At 45.1% G+C, this 16,806-nt stretch overlaps 1 protein-coding gene across 7 annotated transcripts in view; it reads right to left on the bottom strand.

Annotated features, from left to right (window-relative positions):
• SLC67A1 (solute carrier family 67 member 1) overlaps positions 1 to 16,806 on the bottom strand; it is a 66,957-nt gene that overhangs the window by 45,406 nt on the left and 4,745 nt on the right. The window contains exons 1-8 of one of the 7 annotated variants that reach the window (XM_084520626.1): positions 15,058 to 15,202; positions 13,583 to 13,696; positions 12,696 to 12,892; positions 12,072 to 12,212; positions 10,581 to 10,818; positions 9,161 to 9,258; positions 6,729 to 6,874; positions 5,877 to 6,009 (exon numbers count right to left, since the gene is read on the bottom strand). In XM_084520626.1, the coding sequence (XP_084376752.1) occupies positions 5,877 to 6,009; positions 6,729 to 6,874; positions 9,161 to 9,258; positions 10,581 to 10,818; positions 12,072 to 12,151 (695 nt within the window). In that variant the 5' untranslated portion in view covers positions 12,152 to 12,212; positions 12,696 to 12,892; positions 13,583 to 13,696; positions 15,058 to 15,202. Of the gene's footprint in view, positions 1 to 5,876; positions 6,010 to 6,728; positions 6,875 to 9,160; positions 9,259 to 10,580; positions 12,006 to 12,071; positions 12,893 to 13,582; positions 13,697 to 15,057; positions 15,238 to 16,806 lie in introns of those variants that run through there. The other 6 variants (XM_084520627.1, XM_084520625.1, XM_084520628.1 and 3 more) reach the window with 6 other exon arrangements.

Below are 16,806 nucleotides of genomic sequence, written 5' to 3'. Positions count from 1 at the left end.
AAGTATCCGCAATAAGTTCAGCAGAGGTAGCTTGGCAGACACACACGTTTTTGATTGCAATCTAGCCACCAGGCGCACAAAACAGGGTTTCGCTCAGCCACCACCCCCTCGCTTTCTGGCTGCAGGCGTGGGGAGGCAAGGCAGGGTGTCCTCCCCCAGCACACAAGCTGCAATGAAAGCTGGAGAAGGGAACAGGTAGAAATATTTCCCACCGCACTTTCATTTCTCAGTGCTTTGTCTGCTGGGGTAACCACTGACCTGCAAGACACACCAGGGGTTCCTCTTCCCACAGCTCTGGTGCGAGGAACACCCCAACAGCCCCCAAACCTCACCTCTCCATCCAGGCTGCACAGACCAGCCACACAAGGAAGTTCTGGACACTTTCTCCCTTTAATCAATTTTTAATGAATGAGGTACATTTGACCTTTTAGCATAGCTCCCTGAGAAGGGGAAGCAGTTAACCCAAGGTGCCCAGGAGGAAGGAGGGTGCAGGAAGACATCCCACTGCAAGCCAGCTCAGAGCCCCAACACCCCTGCAATTAAAAAAACACTAAAGGGGAATGAGGTTTTCAGAGAAAAATGGGCATTTCCCAATGAGACTAGGGAAGGGGCTGCCATACAAGCATCCCGTTAACTCAACCCAAGCCCTGTACCCTTGAGGGCAGCCACAAGGCATGAGCTCTCCCCACTATGAGCTGCTGGCTCCTGCCTTGAACCCCAGTTCTCCTCCCTTGGGAAAGGGCCCCACCTATGGGTGAAGGACCAAAGAGGAGCTCTCAGCCCCATCAGCCACCCTCCTCCTGCTGAAGTTCAGACCAGGCCTTGGAAGGAAGCTAAGCTTACTGACTGCCTGCAAAGGGGGAAGGAGGTCACGGCGTGGTCTTAAAATGGGTAAATAAGTGTAAACCAGCAGACCTACACCTACTATTGGTGGCCTAGATGTGGTAGGAGGTGTCAGACTGAGGTCTGCAGGCAGGAAGGGCCAGGGATGAGCTTGCTGCAGGCCTGTCTGCTGCAACAAAGCAGCAGGGACAAGAGGAACTGCTCAGAGCATGCATCCTGGTGGCTTCCAACATGTTCACAGTGCAACATTAGACTCCAGCATAGCGATCATGGCCAGACCTCAAGTTTTGCGACACAGAAATTAAACAGAAAGCTTGCACGACAGACAGGTCCCCTGAGCTGCTTTGGGCCTGCTTCATAATGAGGTAAATCATACCATAGGAGTGCCTGTGACTCTCCATCAGCCATTTGGAGCCTGAACAGCAAATTTAGGTTCACCTGTCTCCACTGTAAAGGTCCAAGATTAGGTAAACTCACCGAAAGTGCACTGAGGCATTCCTCAGGTTCAAGAATAGGTTAAACAAATCATTAGAACTAGAAAGCTCAGCTGCAGGGGATGTCAGACAGAAGTGGCCTAGACCTCAACTTTGACCCAACACTTTGTGGAGGGATGAGGTGCATAATCCTCTAGCCAGAGATGGTTAACATAAACCTTACAGACCATCTTTGTGCCTGTGGCTTCCAAAAATGGAACAGTTGTCATACAAAGTAAATGAACAGAAATAGCTTGAATCTCCTGGGTTTTATTTTTTTCTTGAGGTTCTCCACACCTTCCCTAATCTGTCAGCTCCATGACAAACAGCCCAATTTGTTATTCCCTCCCCATCTCTCCTACAGAACCTCAGAGCCTGACTGATGGTGACAGACCACACTGCAGCTTGGGGACAGCTTACTGGCAAGCAGATGCCACCTCCTTCTTCCCAAAGTCCCTTGACACAAAGAACAAAGCAACGCCTGTGCCAGCACCACCAATCGACATCATCCCAGGCAGAGAAATACCACAGTTTCTTCTGGAAGGGAGCAGGAATGGCTGCAGGCAGCAGAATGCCTCGCTTTGTCCAGGAGCAGAGTGCAACCCTCTCACCCTTTGCTGCCTTCCCAGCTCCCAACCTTCAGCCCTTTCAACACCCACAGTTTTTCCACTCGGCCGCTAAGCGATGAGAAATTCCCTGCCAGAGGACATGGTTCAAATGGGTTATTGAAAAGAAATGCAATTCCCTACTCCAGGCGAACAAGCTCCTTCTTTTCCCCTTGAGGAGGAAGGATAATAGTACAGCCAGGAAGAAAAAAGAAAAAGAAAAAGAAAAAACCATCCCCAAAGCCTGTTGTAATAATATTAAATAAGAGACCAAAAGGGTTTGGCCAGGAAAATCCCAAGTTCAAAAGAATAATTACTCCAAGAGATTTAAGCCTAAAGCTGAGTCACTAAAATGAAGAAACCTCTCCTTGTCCATAGAAAGCAAATAAATCTTGGGTCATGCAGCAAAGCTTCTGTACGTCCTTGTTAGAAAGAAAGAAGAAAGAAGCCAAACACAGTTAATCATAGTCCCAGAAGAAAGGATGAGATCTCTGTAATTAACTACCTTAGGCTCATCTTTCCACTTTTGAAAACTAATCCAGCCCTCCACTTTCACTCTTCACCCACAGCACCGGCACAAAAGCCTGCTACCAGCCCAGAGCCACCTCTCCCATGGTGCAGGCCTTCAGCCTGTGGTCCCCAGCAGCTTCCCAGTAAACGCCTAGCAGGGGGGAAACCCTTACACAGCACAAAACAGAGCTACTTTTCCAAATCCCCTTTTGTGGATGGGCTGTGACAGAGTTTGCAGGCTCACCAGCAACCTGGAGACCTCAGCTGAACTACAGGAGTTAGTTTCAAGCTAGGTATTTACATCCACAATCCTGATCCAACTGTCCAATGACCAGAAAACATCAATTAAGAAAGCACATAAACATGAAAACACCTTCCAGACAATTATCACAAACAGCTGTAATCTTAGCTAATTGGCTTATACCTGATCCTCAGGTGGTTTAAATTTGCCTGACCATGGTGCTGCCCACAGACAACTTGTTCTCCACAGCTGTGTGCACTCTTCAGAGGTGAGAGGACTGGGCCACATATTAACAGTAAGGCCTCCAAAAATTAAGTTTAGTAGGGTGAAGACAACTGGCAAATGGCTCTTTGATTTGCACAAACCAAAGCCACATTTCACTGATGATTGCTTTGCTACAGCTTCACTCAAAGTTTTGGAAAACATGGGGAGAAGCAGTGTACTTCAGAGAAGAAGAAAGGCTGGAGCTGGTGGCCACAGCTTAGGAGTGGATGTCTGAATCTGACATCCAAGCAGTCCTACACAAGTCAGAACAAGTCATTCAACTTCCTTCTTGGGGCTCCCTCAATAAATAAGGGTTGATAAATATTATCCTAGCAAAGAAAACAATAACAGACCAGCTTTTTAGGTCAAGTACATCAATGGTAAATACAATACAGCAGAATAATACCAAAATGACATCAGCTGAGGAACTGAGACTGACTTCTACCCCTTCTTTTGTATACAAACCACTACTAACATATGAATAATGCTGTCAACAGACTGGGAAAGCTGGCCAGCTTTGTAGCGAGGGAGGGCGAAGAATGCCGAGTGGACAGAAATCTCCAGCTTTGCTCTTCCATGACACAGCAGAAATGTTTATTTTCAAAGGAAGCAGATTGGGTCACTTTTCTATGGAAAAGGGAAGCGATTACGCAGCTCCATAGCCTTCCTGTACCACTGTGGGAAACAGGGAGGGATGATTAATAACCAGTCTGTGGGATGCAGCTACAGGACGAAAGATCCTTGAGTATGTTCCTAATGTGACGCCCACTCCTTTCCCTCCAGGTCAAGGTCTCAGACACAGCCAGAAGCCACCAGTGATGCTCCAAGGGCTGTTTTATGGCACAGAGCTTTGCCAGCTTGTTGGGGGAGAAGCATGCAGGGCTGAGTTTCTGCTTACCACTGATCTGAGCCAACATATTTTCAAAAAATATCAGTGGATTGCACCTATAATCTTTGCACAGAAGTCTGGTGGAGGAGCTAAGCACAAGGTCAGAGAAAAGGCAGGATTCTGCAACGGAGAAGGTGACTACCCCACACCCAGGGCAGCTTCCTTGGAGCAGTCCTTCATCCCTAAGCTGCTTTTTACAAATCCACACCAACCCTCTGAATGCTGGGGGGTGCCAAAAAGGCTCCACCAGCACACTGGGGTGGGCTTGCCTCTTTTGCATGGGAAGTCCTACGGTCCTCCCAGTGGGATGCACAGATCCTCATGGGGAAGACTGACAGACTGCATTCCCCAGTCCTGCTATGGGATGGCAGGAGCAGCAGCCACAAAATCCCTGTGATGGGATGCTCCATCAGCCATGCACAAACTGCAAGCTCAAGCTGCCCTCCACTGGATGCATGGGAAATAACCCAAGGAGAAGGAAGAAAACTGAAATTTTGTCTGCAGCAGTTTCTGTGGTTCTACCAAGGCAGAGGCAGCAGAGTTTTCAGGAGCTGCTGTTTAACACAGTAAGGTTAACGTCTCCTATTTAATCAACCTTTACAGAGGTGTGAGATGCAAAGCAGCATCACTAGGCACGAGGGCATGTGGATATACAACAGGGTTCAGAGCTCTGTGCACGATTCCCAACACCATAACCACTTGCACCCATACAAAATGCCCAGGTGACATTCCTATATACATTTTACTGCGCTTATGGCACTAAAAAAGGCCTCGGGGCCTGAATAATAATAATAATTTAAAAGTATTGCCATATGACTTCGGTGCCTGAAGCTCACGAAGATGGGATGTTAGTGAAATCGCGTCAGGGAGCAACTCACGGAGGTGGCGGCTGCAGGCAGAGCTGGGGGACAAGCCAACGGTGCCACCTAGCGGGCACAGCACCCTGCCAGCCACACGGGTTGCTCCCAGGACGAGAATGATGCCTGGAAAACAAGCTTCCCCCGATGATTTATTATTTTTTTTTAACCCTCTAGCCTACACTGCAGAGCAGCTATAATGCTCGCGATGGTTAAAAAAGAAAATATTTCCATGCTAACCTAAATCTACAGAAGCTAAGGTTCATAAGAAAAGTAGAGCAAAATACTCAGAAGTTCTCAAGTTCTCAAGTCCTACCCCCAACACCTTCACAGAAATACAGGGCATCTCCCTCAGGAAGATTGCAGCCACATGTATTTCCCTGATACACTTCTCTCTTTGAGCTTTCTCCACCAGTAATGAACAGAGACTAATAAATTCAGTAAAACTAGGAATTTCTTTTCAATTTCAGCACATAAAAGGTAACAGCCTGCTATATCAGGCATGCCTGTCTGTATCAGGCAGTAGAAAGTATGCAAAAAAGATGTGTGGTTCATTCCCTAACCCTGCTCTCTCAGGGCTAGACCTCCTCAATCTCTTTCCCCCAGTGTTGCAGCCTTGCTTTCCCCTTCCCCAAGGTCTTGTTCTGTATTCAGCATCCCTCCAAGCACGTCAGTGTCAGCAGGAGTTTCACACTGCATCAGATTTCCACTCCTCAGTTATACAACTTTATTTCTTAGGAGCAGGTTATGAAGTCTGCACTGCTTTGCAGCAAGTAGTTCTCTGTGGTGGTATTTGAAGCAAAACATTGAGTTCTGATGTGAACCTCTACTGCTACCAACATGGCAAGAGAGGGTCTACAACTGCATTATCCAGCACAGGTGTAACGCTACCAATCCTCCCTGGGGCTGTGGCACAGTGGGATGCAAAGACAGCTTACAGCAGGGGTCAGGTTTGGAGCGTTCTTCGCCTTATTGGCCCTAAAACTTAGTGAAGAACTGGTAGTAAGAGTTAGAGAAGCCTTCTGGACACTATGAATTATACCATACCCTTGCCCAGCACAAGAAGATGGCACACTGCTTCATTCAAAGAACAATATCATCAAAAACTGGTAAGGGGTGAAAATAGCAAAATATCCCTTCACTGTTCCCCCAATTGCTGCAGCAAGGCCAACACCAAATGAGCAGATCACTCACCCGAATTTGGTGGAGAGGATCCCTCCTAGGGCAGAGCCGATGATGATTCCTATTCCGAAGCAAAGACCCAGCTTCCCCAGAGCATCAGCACGCTGGGAAGGAGCTGTCAGGTCTGTAATAACCTTCTGAGCACCTGCAAGGAAACAAATACCTTGGAAGAAGCCTGCTGTGGGCTCGGACCAGTGAGTACAAGTTTATGGGCTGCAGAAGCAGTGCCTGCCACAAAACTGTCCTTGCAGCCCTGTGCTCATGCACACCAGTGAGAGGAATTAATCAAGTCTGTATTTGCAGGAAACAGCACCCAAAACCACTTCATGAGTGACTATAAGAAGCTGACACCCTACCAACATGAATCTTCTTGTATGAGCTGCATGAACTTCAGTAGCTAAAGGTGGTGGTGTGGTTTTTAACAGAGACATCTAGGGAAGTCAGTCTAAATCAGAATAGTTTTGTAGGAAGTAAAAGCCATTTCTGTAACCACATATCACTGACTATGTGGTATATATGCTCACTTCAGCAGGAGAAAGGGAAAAGCTCTCCTACAAAACGTCCTGGTTGCAAGAAGGCAGCTGAGAAGTTTGGGATAGTGCTGCTGCCAGCAAGCATTTGGTGCCTGTGCCCAAGTGGTGACGTCCAAGCAGTTTGCTCAAACAGGCAGGAGACCAGACTGGGACTACAGGCAGCCAGCCCTGTTTTCCATAACAAGTACAAGTGCTGCTTCATGTCCTCTTTGTTTCAGCCTGAACACATAAATGTTCCTTTATGCCACTGACTTCCAGCAACATGAGCACAAAGCGGGGAGCCAGGCAATAAAAGCAATTTGGAAAGTCCCTTGGCCCTGCCTGACCTTACCTGGTAGCCCATGCATGAACACAGCTGGCAGCCTCGAGAGGAAGAGGATGGGGATGCTGGTGGAGATGGACAGGAGCAGGAAGAAGACACTTCCAGAGGCACAGGAGAGAATTAAGGCAGCTCGGGTACCAAACTGATCTGCAAACCTAGTACAGAAACAGTGTGAAGCTGTCAGAAATGGGATGGGGCAGGTCCACCCACCCAGGTGGGATTTCACAGCCACTCTGGTCTCACTCACTGACCCTGCAAGAGGCACTGATGGGATTTCCAGGGGTGCTTTCCCAGAGGCGGTTTGGGTAATCAGAGCCCAGCTCAATGTGTTTTATCTCAGGACTGCTGAAGACCTGACAAGCAGAGGCAGGTGCAGCAGCTCAGCAGGTGTACAGTTAACACATTCAATATTATCATTTCAGAGCACATAGTGCCCTCAAATTTTATTTTTCAGCTCTGAGTCATTTGAGACCAGGTAATCAAGTTAGCTATTTTTTTTTTTTTTTAAGTCGAGGTTCATTGGAGATTGAAGTTGTCCCAGATTGTTTCCAGAGGATGTTCAGAGCATCACTGAAGAAAAACAGATAGTTTCTTATTTAGGTTTAATAAAGACTTCACAATAGTAGATCAGTTTTGCTTCAATTTAAGGAAGACAAAACAAAACAGAAACAACAACAGTCAAATCATTTTTTTGTTCAGGTTCTATTCAAGTCCTTGGTTTACTTTAAAGGTACTTAAAGCTAATTTGGATCATGTCCATGAGTACTATAGGAATGGTTCTTAGAAACTAGGACTAAGATTACTATAAAACACGCCTTAGATTAAGTTTTTCATTTATATTTTTCCCTTCCCCTAACTGAAGTTGCATATCACAGTTATAAGATCAGTGTTACCTTGCATAGCAATTAGTGGTGCTTCCACTAAAAACAAACAAACAATGCCAAGATTGGTCTGCAAACAGAGTTAAGCATAAGGAATTAGAGGAACTAATGTTAAGGAGGAGGCTCAGGTCAGAACTTCTACTTCCATTAAACTCAGGGAAGCTTATAATAGCTATTTGTAACCTACAGACCTCAATCTACTGGATAGTCCAAGGCTTTTTTGGTTTTGTTTTAAAAGGGTAATTTCAGTGCTTCATCATATCATGGCTGTTTGGTAGCACCAGGCAAGATGTACAAGAACTGACCTAAACTCAACATTTTTCTATTTCTTATCCATCCCATTTTCTCTTTATCTACATTCACATTGAGGACAAAGCAGTCTCACATATAGGAAAATCCTTTTCATCTCAAACCTACGTCACAAATTTTGGCTTCAATCTGGCAACACACACTTGCACCAGTAGGAAGCCAGGCACACGTGAATTTTTCTTTGCCTTTTCCCATTCCCTTCAGTGTCTTTTTTGAACATTAGTGAGTGACATGCACAGAGGAAAAAAAACAGATATCAGACATCTTAGGTCCAGAACATAAATGCTACTCTCTAGTTTTCTATATTAAAAGGAGTAACATTCAAATGGACATTCAAGTATTAAAACAGGCATTATGGTATCATAAAAAGGCTTTGAGATGCTACACACTGCCTACTAGAGGACACAGCAGAGCTCACAACCCAAGTCAATCACAAAGGTAAAATCCCACAAAGGGAAACTTACAGAGCATACTAGCACCATATCCATACATCACTTGCTGATTGGCAGCAGAACTAAGGAGAAAAGCAAGATTTTTCTCAATCTCATTTTAATTTCCCCATTGCTGGATCACACTGCTAGTTCAAGTTTTCTGCTTTCAGGGAATAGATTCCCCTACCACTCTAGGATTTTTCTTGCCATTCACTTTTCATTAAGAACAGGAACAAATGTCCCATGATGTAGGCAGAAAACCTGAGTCTTTCCCACTCTTTTCCTATTTCTGCAGATGAACTTGTAGATAGATCAGTTCTTAAAAATTCACCCAAACTCTGAGGAATTTTAGCTCTGTATTACACCCTAATGTAGATTCAGTGAGATTCAGCCTTAGAAATAACATGATCCTCAGTCTTTTCATTGACAGTTCTACTTAACAAGAATAAATACCTTTTTTCCCTAAGTTTCCCAGTCACAGGACATTTCTAAGGTTACACGTGCTTATAAAATGCTTGCAGGATTAAGCCATTAGGACCTGGGCTCTGAGGATTCTGATGGCTTAAGTCTGTTCCCAGTATATTGTTACACTTAAATGTGTGCCATTAAAACATAGCTAAGTTAATATAAAGGTTGCTTCGACATTGTGGTATTTCTACTTACAGTATTTATTTTCCCATTGTTCATTTATGAAGTCTTCAAACACTTCAACAGGACCATGAACCAGAACTAAACGTTTTTATGATTAAAATATTAAAAAAAAAAAAAAGTCTGGCCTTTTTCAGCCATAAAAAGGGTCATGAGAATTGTTCTCCCTTACCTTCCGAAAATGGGACCTCCCACGAGCTGGAGGACACCAAAGGTTGTCTGGAGGTAGCCAAACCCCACCGAATCCAAACCCAGGCTCTTTGCCAAGTACTGGAAAAGAAAAAGAAAGAAAGAAAAAAAAATGGATCAGGGGAATTGAAGTATATTATGTTTCTGAAAAAAGAGCTTCGTTTCTGCACATAGAGGACTGTGGCTTCAAACGATTGCTTCCTTCAGCTCTCCATACCTACAGATGCAACTTTTTTTGTCTCAGGCTTCTGAAAAAAATACAAAGCCTCTAGCCCATATCATCTGCTGATGAAAATAAGCAGGATGTGATCAAAACCATCAGTTTAGAACCAGGTGTCAGATATGAATCACTTTTTACACTTGTGGTCCAACACAGCCAAACGTGAGGCAGACCCTTTACCATTCAGGCTCTGCACACAGTGATGAGGTAGGCACTAACCAGCCTTCTCCTGACTGCAGACCCAACACCCAGGTCTTGGAGATATTTAACAAAGCAAGCAACATATGGGCAAAAATGTGGCCTTTGGTCTGCATGGGATGCCCACAAAAAGAAAAGAGATGCAAACCCTGAAGAGCCACCACAAATAAACACTCCCAGCCTACAGGCTCAGGACACTGTGGGGTTGTTTTGGTCCTGGAAGGAGAGAGCAGTTTGCCTCTGGAGGCACAAATGCAGCAGAGATGTACCAGAAAGCATGGACTGACCAGAGACAAGGACGGACAGCTGTGTCATGGATCCAGGAACTCACAGATTGGAAAGAAACACCAGGAAGTGGATGAGTATGGAAAAAAAGACACACAAAATACAGGGCCTGGAGAGATGGGGACTGCACCTGTATCTCCTTTCCAACAAGCCATATTTTGACCATTGCTGCTCCCTTCTCTGTGGTTGCGGCAGCATCTCTGCTACCCACAGGAGATACTGATGCACTCCTTTGCCCACTCAGCACCACCCACAGCTTCTGTCCCTCCACCCCTTCTCTTATCCTTCTGCTTAGCTCAGCCACATCCAAGAGCTCCTACTGTTTCAAGCCACGCTTACTCCTCACTGCTGGCAGTTTGCCCTGCGGTGAGAGCATAATGCTGTCAGAAAACCTACCTCTGAGCCCTTCTGACAGCTTGTTGGGTCTCTCACCACTCCCAGGTCCCACCTTAGCAAAAACAGCCAGGAGATATCAGCCTCAAGCAGGGCTCTCAGACTGGGAAAGGGCTCTAGGTGTTGCTGCAGTACAATAAAGCAGCTGCACACCCTCAATACAGTCACAGCTTACCTACTAGATAGGAATATACTTTCCTCTTTTTTTTTTTTTTCTTCTAGAAAAGTCCCTTCTGACTTTGCTAGAAGACTTCACAATTAGCATTGAAGGTAAGAAGTGCCATAAAACCCAGCAACCCATACTCACAGGCATGACTCCAAGCTGCATGAACACGAAGGTCAGCTCTATGGTTGCTATCAGGTAGGTGACAAGGATGATTTGTCCCCTCTTGAGCTCTCCCATGTGGTTGCTCTCGCCCTGTGTCTCACTCTTCATCCTCCAGGCTTTCTCCTCACCTCCCGAGATGGCTTTTTCATTCGCAGTGCTCATGGGATCACTTACTGCAGGCTGCTGGGCTGAAAAGTGGCACCAAAGTGCGTCCTGGCTGGGAAAGTGGAGTATACAAAAGGTGCAAATGCTGTGTTTACAGTTCAAAGCTTAACAGTGTGAAATATGCTGAGTCAGATCGGCAGGGATTTTCTTTCCTTTCCTTTTTTTTTTTTTTTTTTTTTTTTTTTTAAACCTCCTTTCTTTCATTTACTTCTCAGGCAGGATCAAAGGCAACCACTCATTGAGCCACTGATCTCATTCTTCAGCCTTGTCCCAGGTAGGCATTGCTCAGAGGACCATCACAGCAAAGACTGGCTTGAGAACCCCAGCAGGGTAAAAGTGGACGTTGCCCCAACTGAGAGCATGTGACAAAGCCTTCAGCTCTTTAACTCCTTCACTTCTTTCACTTCCATAGTCTCTGGTGGCTCAGAAGAGATGACTGGTTTTATCCTTCATGGAAAGCACTTAGGTTTCATTTCTGGAGGTTGCAAGTGAAGCTCACAGCGAAGTGGCTGCTCCAAGTCCTCATACTTCCAGCAATATATTTACATAGATACTAGCCAAACACCACTCTTACATGCAGCTCCAGTTGTTTTTACCAGGATCTCCAGCTGAACCTTTTCTCCCCACTGCACCAGGTGGTAAAAATTTATAGAGAGCCTGAGCTAGGAAATGTTCACATATGACTCCACTCAGACTACAAATTACTAGCCAAAACCAAAACATAAATAAATTTTTAAAAATGTATTAAATCCACACTAATTAGGAAGCTGACTGCAAACTGGAAGATTAAAACAAACAAACAAGACTCATTTGTCCTTTGGGGGTTATGTTTATTTGCTTGCTTGCTTGAGTGCTTAGGGTTTTTTTTATTGTTGTTTGTTTGTTTCCTTGCTTGTCTGTTTCGGGTTTTATTTGTTTGCTTACTTGCTGAAGCCTGGAGGTCTGGTTGAGCATTATCGGTATTTTAAAGAGGAACAGAAAACAGAGATCCCAGCACCCTGAATTTGTAGAATTGTGGGGCTGTTGCTGGGAAGGGACCTCAGGAGACCTCGTCCACTTTCCTGCTTAAACACACTGGCTCAGCTCTGTTTTGTTTTTTTTTTTTCCTAGCACATATACAAGTGAATGTTTGACTTCTTGAAATTCTTAAGGCTTTGGTAAGTCCAGCTCTCACATTTCTTGCAGACCTTCTGGTTTGAGGCTCCATCACTGAGCACATCAACCAGCTGCTTGTTGAGGAGCACCTCTGTGTAGAAACAGAGACTTAACTCACCACAAAGGCTGAATCCAGAGACAAATACGTACCTCTGCTGGCTTGCACGTGGAGCAGATCTCAGGGCTGCCAGGTGTCTAGCTAAGCCCAGGGAGAAGGAGCTGTGAGACATCTGGGCAGTTTCTTACTCCGCAGAGCCTGGTGATTTGGGGAAGGCTGTTGGGCTCTGACTCCTGGTGAGTGAGGGGAAGGCCAAGAGATTAATGATTCACCAGGGGCTGGTGCCATAGTGCTGGAGGCTGCCCAGGAACAACCTTCTGCAAACACATTTGGAGCAAGTGAAAAAGTACTTTTAAGGAGTGACGTTCCTATACCACTGCGACCACTCGAGCAGACCCAGCTCGGGGCAGCTTAGGAGTCATATCTGTTACTGAAGAAGGAAGGTTACCCAGAGTGCATCCCAATTTAGCAAAGGATTGGTGCCTGGCATTGAGTTCATCTAAGCACAGAACAATGGCTTTTTCTGCTCTTTGGGTTTCCTGCAGCACAGCAGCAACATTGTCAAATAAAACTTCCTGGTTTGCACTGGACAGGCACAATGTACGAATCGCCAGCATTGAATAGAAGAGTAAAATTAATGACAGAGCTCTCTTTACCGAGGTTTTGAGACAATCACAAAAGCGACTCACGCAAATACAATGTAAAACACTGCTTACAGGAAATGTTGCTAACTTGGACTTGAAAAGCTGCAATATTTTGACTGGTAAGTTTGTCTCAGCAGCAACTGAAAACAGATCCCACTAAAGCAATGACTTGCACATGCAGCCGCTCTCCGTCAAATGCCCTCTCCCTCCACAGATGAGCCTCATCCTGCCCAGGGGATTTATCCAGCGGGGGGCCAGCTCGTCTGTATCTGTAATGATAATGATATAATGGGTGGTGTAGGCTGGCATTGCATTTTAAGATAAAGGCACTTTTTGGATTAGCGGTGGACTACACCCCATGTAGCACTCAGCCACTGACAAGTCATATTTAAAGAACAAAGTTTAATTTTAAAAATGGGGAGGAATACATTATGAATAGCAGATTAATTTTCTTGGGTAGCATAAATAAACTTTAAATGGACAGATATCCCAGGGAGACTGCACTGAAAGCAAGTGAGGAGATAAATGTAAAGGTCTTGTGATTAAACTGCAGATTAGGCTATTAGCTATGCATTAAGTCTTGACACTTATTCTCAACATTTTGAAGTATTTATAGTTGCCCTCCCTGGTATAGCTTTCCTGAGGCCTATTTATCTGGTGATCTGTGGAAAAATAGAGTGAGAAACCTGAGAACATCTTTTAAAAAATGGTAAAGACTAAGTGTTTATGTTACTTGGGCAAAAATCTTTCTCAAATCACTGGAGATGGGAAGCAAGGCCAGCTAAAAGTACATGGAGAGGGGAAACCCACCCACAGTAACACCAGCAGTTGAAAATATTGGTTGAAAAAGGGTAAATCGTGAGGAAATAAGTCCTGGATCCTTCCATCAGATTGAGTTTTCTGACAGAGGAAGGTTAATATGACCTGGAATTACACGAAGTGCTCTGGGTGGGATTTACCTGTCAGAACAAGATTTACAGCCTCAAAAGAGCATTTAAGGGGCACAGAAGTGCTAGCCAGCAGTGATAGGCATCTCTCAGGCATCAAATCGTCTGTCAATGTGAGCTCTCCCTCTATGAGAAAGAAAAAACAAATCAAAATAAAAAAACAGTGGGATGAGTCAAATTCTCCTACAGAACAACAACAACGACAAAAAAAAAAAAACAACCAACCAAACAAGAACCCTTATGGAAACACGACGCCCTGGGAACCATCATGTCCAAAGTATGGGAGAAGAGAAGGAACCAATACCCTGAAGCAATTCCCAAATACCTTTGAACCCACTGTAGGAGCAGCCCAGGAAGGAGACCACAGTGCTTCTGGTCAAGAAATGCTCTCCTAATGAGAACCCTAGGTGCTCCACAGGCTGGTGTCACTCAGTGCATCGGGACATCCCTCCTTTCCCCACCCCCAAGTGCAATGGGCTCATCTGTAGTCTGCTGAAAGATTTATACTGTTGAGCAAATAAGAGTGTATATGGCCCAGGACAGCCAGAATTATGTCCCATGCTTGTTGACTGATTTATTCTTTTGTTTAATTGTTCACCAAAAAAAAAAAAAAAAAAAAAAAAAAAAAAAAAAAAAAGCAGCTTGCTAATGAATGGAAAAAGAATCCACATGGCCAGCAAAAAAAAAAAAAAAAAAAAGGCCATGTTTAGTTTACAAAATAGCAAAATAGCACAGTCTTCAGGGATTTTCATAAAAACTACGGAGACAGTCCAAATCGGCAATGAAATCAGATTCCCAGTGGCTGCAGAACTCCTTTGGCTCTTTCTATGTGTGTATTAAATTGCAAAAAGCAATTATTTATAATTTGTTTTTATAAAAATGCTGGTGTGCTTATTCTGCCTGGCAAATTATTTTGTGAAATGGAAAAAGCCCATTGTTCATTCTTTTGGTAAAGTCTTTGTTACTTAGCATATTAAACTGCAAATCACATTTTATCTGAAATAGGGCTGGTTATTACTGACTTTTTAATGGTAAAGTCCCAAAGCTCCATCTAATACCAAGGCCCCGTCTGGTGCCTTGCAAACACAAAAAGAGCTCCAGACTTGGATGAGGGAAAAGAATTGGATCTTCCTTGCCTTGCAGATGGGACACTAACAGCCAGCAGGGTGTGATGGCTGGTCTGAAATCAGAGGAAGTCTGTGGAAGAGGCTGGAATCAGATTTGATCATCCTTTGGACGCCAGTCCTGCTGCTTAACCACAGGGCAGTAGAAACTGCCTCTCTCATACTCTGGATAAATTAAACCAGAAGAGAACATTTCTGAATGCTGGAATCTGACCTCCAAACAAGCGCATGGGGTAAAGACTTTGTCAACTGTAGAAGGGTTTTGGAAAAAATACCACAGCCTGAATTCAGGAGAGTCACACCAAGAATAACATGACCAAATAGGATGAAAACTCTCAGCTCTTTGCACCCATCCAGTCTTACCAGCTCCAGCAGGACCTTGCTGGGACAGTCTTCTCCCAGGAGCTGCCATGGCTCATCTCTGCCCCCAAATCTCTCCTGGGGGAATGGAGATCCCTTGAGTTTCAGTCAGCTGCTCCTAAAGAGAAGGGGTGCTGGCCAAATCTGGAGATCAGCCACCAACCTACTCCTCCAAGCGAAAGCCTGAAAAGATAGCAAATGCCACCAGCCTCCAGCAGTCTGTCATACTGAGTTACAGAGGAATCAGCAAGGAAAAAAAAAAAAAGAAAAAAAGTCTCCTCCCACACTGAAATCCTAGGCCGGGTGAGTACTGCAGCCCATGGGATCTCTCAATGGCTCTGTCCCTCCTGGGCAAGGGGTGATGTCCCCCAGCGGTGCCCCTGGGGATGGCCAGGAGTGATGGACACTTCTGCTGTCTCTGGGGTGGTGTCTTCAGCCTACAGGCACGTTGGCGTGACCGACCTCCAGACAGCTCACTGCTGGATAATGGATGGAGCCCCACGCTCCAAGATACACACAGTGCTTTGGGAGTCCAAGGTCCTTATCCAAAGAACATGCTAGATGTGACAAAAATGGATACAGGCAAATAAAGCCTCACGTTCAGCCCTCAATATGCAATGTTTCATTCAACTGGTATTATACAGCCACCTTCTGGAATCACAGCAATGTCTGGAATGCAAAAGCTGTTTATCATTTAAATAACATTTAAGCCATTATAATTTATATGAGAATTGTAAATGATTTGGGCTGTATGAAGCTTCTTGTTGCGGTTTGTCACAGGAATGCTGTAGATTTCCTCTGCACACATTACATTCTGCAAACAATGGGAGCCTGAGACATTTTCAGCTAGTCTTGAGCCTCCTGCATTTACCAAAACATTTTCCTGTGTCAGAATCAAACAATTGCCTGATTTATAACTCTCAGGCATTTGAGAGACCACCAGCAACACAATGTAACAAAAATCTCTCTGTTGGTTAGCCGTCCAACTAAGCTATACCCAGCACAAACAAAACACGGATGTGTATTTAATGTTCCTGCTAATGTATGTTTCTGCACAAGGCAATTAGAGAGCTGCAAAGCATGTGTCTGTAAAACCTTGTACATCCCGACCGTGGTTTCCCTGCACAGAGGAGGGTCTGTTCTACATTCCCAGACAAACCCCTATCTGCTCGTGGGCCAGGGGAGATGTGCATCCCCTCCCATTCCTCTGGCTGGTTTCTCCATGAGGTCTCCAGACCTCCGTGAAGATTCCTTGGGATGTGGAGAAAAGGGGGTGGCTGCCCCATGCCCAGCTCCTTCTGCTCTGTGGGTTGGACAACCCTACAGTGCAGACGTTCACTGCTCACACATGGACAAGGCAGGACAAAGGAGGAAGGTTATGCATAAGCATGCAGGGCTGGATTTATCAGCAGCTCAGAGATGGTGACATCTCCTGAGGTGGCCAGACACCAGCAGTGTTTGTATTTTGCCAGCCAGGCTCGCATTACCTATACCAGGCATAGAAGCTGTAGCCAGCTCTGCCTGGGGATAACACTCACTATTTTGATTTTAGCTAGGGATACAAGAGGTATGGTTTCTCCACTACATTTCAGTTCAAACCACAGGAAGATTTTGGAGACCCTTCACTGTTTCCTCCTGGCCTTCCCACCCTCCCTCAGCTTGAATTTGCCCAACACAAAAAGAAATCAACATAACTTTGGGCTCATTGCTTACAGCAGTTCTTCAGAACTTCTTTAGAAGTTAGAAACAGTA

The sequence above is a fragment of the Aythya ferina genome (genome assembly GCF_964211825.1).
Source record: "Aythya ferina genome assembly, chromosome: 5".
In the NCBI taxonomy this organism is placed as follows: Eukaryota; Metazoa; Chordata; class Aves; order Anseriformes; family Anatidae; genus Aythya; species Aythya ferina.
Note: the sequence above shows the minus strand (reverse complement) of the source record. Positions and strands in the feature narration are given on the sequence as shown.